A 4,107-nucleotide genomic window follows, 5' to 3' on the forward strand; every position below is an offset into this window, starting at 1 on the left:
GCTTGTGACACTATAACAAATTCCTTGTATGTGCAAACATACTTGGCAATAAAGCTCTTTCTGATTCTGATTCTGATATCGCTTTTAAGCAGAATATTCTGTGTAGGATTCAAAAGGGTTGGATCAATTTTGTGGTCTGTGCCACAATATCAAGGGAAACGGGTTTGACTCACACATATGATCTGCTTTGAAATATCCTGTCTCAGGAGCACATGACAGTGACACAAAACCAGGCTTCACGCACCCAAACCAAAAACATATTTATGCTGCATTTGAAATCATTCCCTTTGGGGGCATTCTCCTTTCAAGCATTTGTTGCATAAAGTTTTCAGAAGAGTGAGACTTGGGCAGTGGAAGTGGCACTAAAAGAACTCGAGTGATGAGGCTGTTCTCCATCTTTACAGTGGGTGGTTTACTCCATTACACTGGAGTCAACATTCTGGGCCTGCTGGGACATTTCAAAGAACATCACATCTTCTCTCATACCACTTAGATGATCCTGCAGCGTTTACACAGAGCCACGATTTATACCAACCCGCAGAAACACTACACCGACTGTTTCAGTGGTTACATTCTTTGACAGAATAACCTCCACCATTGCAGCAATGGATGCAAACCAAACAATATGTCGAAGTATGTAATTTAAGATATAGCTCTCGTAGATGCCTTCTTTCATCTTGGACTAAAAAAGCAGCCTAGATCCTGTTGTGGCCTATCACAACCCATAGCCACTCACTATATGCATGACACATAGAACTAGTGCCTGTTGTATAACTTGTTGGACAATGAAATATAGCTCAATGATAGTTCAATAGCATAAGACAGGAATGGGCAACTCCAGGGTTGATTGGGGATGGAGCTAATCTTTGCAGGACAGTGGCTCCCCGGAGTTGCCCATTCATGGCATAGGATGTTTAGATGGTTGAAAGGTAAGAATCTTGTAAAGAATTCACAAATCATGCATGACCATACTTCGTTTTACAATAAATTAAAAACCTGGGCACATTTGATTGCATTTGTTTTGTTTAACTTGGCAAGTGAGGTGATGCGGTGGCCAGACTGCAACATTGGAAAAAAGTTACCCGCTAAGAAAGCAATCATTTTCAATGAGAGGAGTGGGCACCGTACTGAAAAACTACAGTGAACTTGCAGTAGATAAGTGGAGATTGTGTTGGAGCAGCGTGTGGGCTGCATTCAGTGCTGCTATTCACAACAGTTTCTATATTGTCTGTACGTGATCTGAGTCTTAAATGAGCCGACCTGACAATGACATTATTTTAACTTGCACAATGCCTCTTTGCTTCTCGTAACGTGACTTCAGATCTTGCAATTACAGCTATTTCTTGTAATTACAGCTTTATATCCTGCAATTGAGACTTTATATCTCACAACAATGTGACTATTTCTTTTTTTGTGTTATCTCACAATCACCTTTCTTAGGTGAAAATGGACTTGCACAAAAAAGGCTTCTTCATGAACTACGAGACAAGTTTCATGTTGGCAGCCTACTAAAAAAGAAGCTCAAACAGGGGTTAAGATATAGAAAATACTCATGTAAGGCCCTTGTTCCAGAGCAACTGTACCTGTAGTAAATGTACAGTAAATTAAAAAACGGTTTCAGCTTACTTAACCCTACTTAAGGAAGTTAGCTTTTTGTTGTTGTTCTTGGAACTACATGCATCATTTTTGGACAGCGGATTTGTAGTTTCAAATTGCATGGGACTGTACAAATCTAAGGAGAAAAACTTAATGTTCCGTTACAGAGTTCTGGGATTACCATTTAAGCTTCTCCTCAAGACACAATATACTCTTCTGCGGCATCAGGCCAAATGGCTTTCTTTGCAAAACCTTGCAGTCCCTTGCAGAAGGGCACCTTGCCAAATGTTATATCTTGGAAAATGTGGTAAAGTGCCATTAAAACTGATATGTATGTTTTTTTTATCCAGTATTCAAATAGTTTTGGTCATTCAACCAAACGGACACTTTAGCATTACCGATTAAAGGGGGAGGGGCTTAAGTCAACACGTTTGTATTCACAACTGCAAAAAGTATTGACAGTACACCAACAATGGGACTGGTAGCAACTCGTGAAAAAACATGCTGATACACAACAATGTAAAGGAAAAAAACATTAAATTCTTCACTGATATTTCTACCCCTCATTTGCTATATGCTCAAAATCTATTCACCATTACAGTTCATGCAGCACAGGATTATCATCTGGACTGTGAAGAACTGATCTCTCTGGTTTGAGCAGATGAATTATGAAGGAAAGGCGATACTGCGCTTCAGAAGCAAATGGAATCTTTCCTACATAATTGCGCAGCTGGAATGACAATTACGTTACAGTGTCAAATGACTAAAAAAACGTGCCTTTATTGGCAAAAACGAACTAGAATGTCAATGATTTACTTTCCTAGTAACAAGGCTTTCCACAAATTTTATTGCACTGACACGGATCTATTTGCAGTAAATTATACACCTACAAACAGTGGCAGGTACAACATGGCATTAACACCTACAAGACACTATCCTCAGTGATGGACGATCTTTAGACGAACAATATAATCATGTATGCTACAGCTGCAGACGTCTGCAAGACCATTGACTTGCTCATACCGTCGAGGCACATCTCAGATGAAACATTTCACTCTTAAAACATAGAACAAAGCTGATATTTACCATTTACATAACGATATAACTTAGTAGTCAGGTGTCGAACACCTCATGCTCTCCATTTCAAGAAGGGGATCTAAGTCTTAACTTGAAAACTTTGTACACAATCGAACCGACTTATGGTCGAAACTACTGCGGAGCGCCAAAGAAGCTACGTTTCCACACTGCAGAACCATCATTTCTGTTCATGTTTTCCTTGCAAACGTTCGTCTTGTTTGATTGACTAAAGCTTCTTTGCAATGTTTCCTCGGGCAATCAAGAGCACACTGGCATGAAGGTGGGGTAAACATTAAAGGCAAACGTTGCTCAAGGCAGATGCCAAACCTTTAGAAACAGAAGTTTCCAAGCGACGGGGCTCAAGCATATTAGTGTAATACGTGTCTGATATGAGGGACGTGCCGACAACTGATAAAACAAAAAGATTCCCCTCTCGATTTCAATTTCCCACCAACTCTGTGCGATACTCGCATCGTCATTTGACATAAGTGGAAAAAATGGTATAGCTTTAAGGAAGCAAAAGAAAACTTAAAGGGATAGTTCACCCAAAAATGAAAATTCTGTCATTAATTACTCACCCTCATGTTGTTCCAAACCCGTAAGACCTTCGTTCATCTTCAGAACACAAATTAAGATATTTTTTATGAAATCCGAGAGCTCTCAGACCCTCCCATAGACAGCAACACAACTGAAATGTTCCCAGCTCCAGAAACATAGCAAGGAAATCGGTAAAATAGTCCATGTGACATCAGGGGTTCAACCGTAATTTTACGAAGATACGAGAATACTTTTTGTGCACAAAATAAAACAAAAATAACGACTTTATTCAACAATTCTTCTCATCCCGTCTGCTAAAGAGCACCACCATTGTTGGGAGTATCACGACGCATGCACTTGCTTCCGCTTCATGTAAACAACGCATGCACGTGATAACATAAGAATCAGAATTGAAGAATTGAGAAGAATAGTTAAATAAAGTTATTTTTGTTTTCTTTGCGCAAAAAAAGTATTCTCGTAGCTTCATAAAATTACAGCTGAACCCCTGATGTCACTATTTTACTGACGTCCTTGCTACGTTTCTGGGTCTTTGAACATTTCAGTTGTGTTGCTGTCTATGGAGGGTCACAAAGCTCTTGAATTTCATCAAAAATATCTTAATTTGTGTTCCGAAGATGCACGAAGGTCTTACGGGTTTGGAACGACATGAGGGCGAGTAATTAATGACAGAATTGTCACTTTTGGGTGAACTATCCCTTTAATAAAAAATAAAAAAAAGAAACGATACAGAGAAACGTCCCTCTATTTCTTGCTACGCAGGCGTTTGGAGTGACGCGGGAGGTCCGAGCACTTGCGGGGGCGTTTGAGACACAGGCCGCTCTCGCCCTCGGCTGCTGGGCTCATGGTGGCAGAGGAGGAGGAGGACGCCGCAGGGGT

At 40.2% G+C, this 4,107-nt stretch overlaps 1 protein-coding gene across 1 annotated transcript in view; it reads right to left on the reverse strand.

Moving 5' to 3' along the window:
• Positions 1–3,887: 3,887 nt before the first annotated feature.
• Positions 3,888–4,107, reverse strand: part of LOC107742812 (F-box only protein 28-like) — an 8,164-nt gene continuing 7,944 nt past the window's right edge. The window contains exon 6 of the mRNA XM_016555857.1: positions 3,888–4,107. Coding sequence (XP_016411343.1) covers positions 3,973–4,107 — 135 coding nt within the window. The 3' untranslated portion in view covers positions 3,888–3,972.

The sequence above is a fragment of the Sinocyclocheilus rhinocerous genome, unplaced genomic scaffold (assembly GCF_001515625.1).
Source record: "Sinocyclocheilus rhinocerous isolate Xijiao unplaced genomic scaffold, SAMN03320098_v1.1 scaffold347, whole genome shotgun sequence".
Taxonomy (NCBI): domain Eukaryota; kingdom Metazoa; phylum Chordata; class Actinopteri; order Cypriniformes; family Cyprinidae; genus Sinocyclocheilus; species Sinocyclocheilus rhinocerous.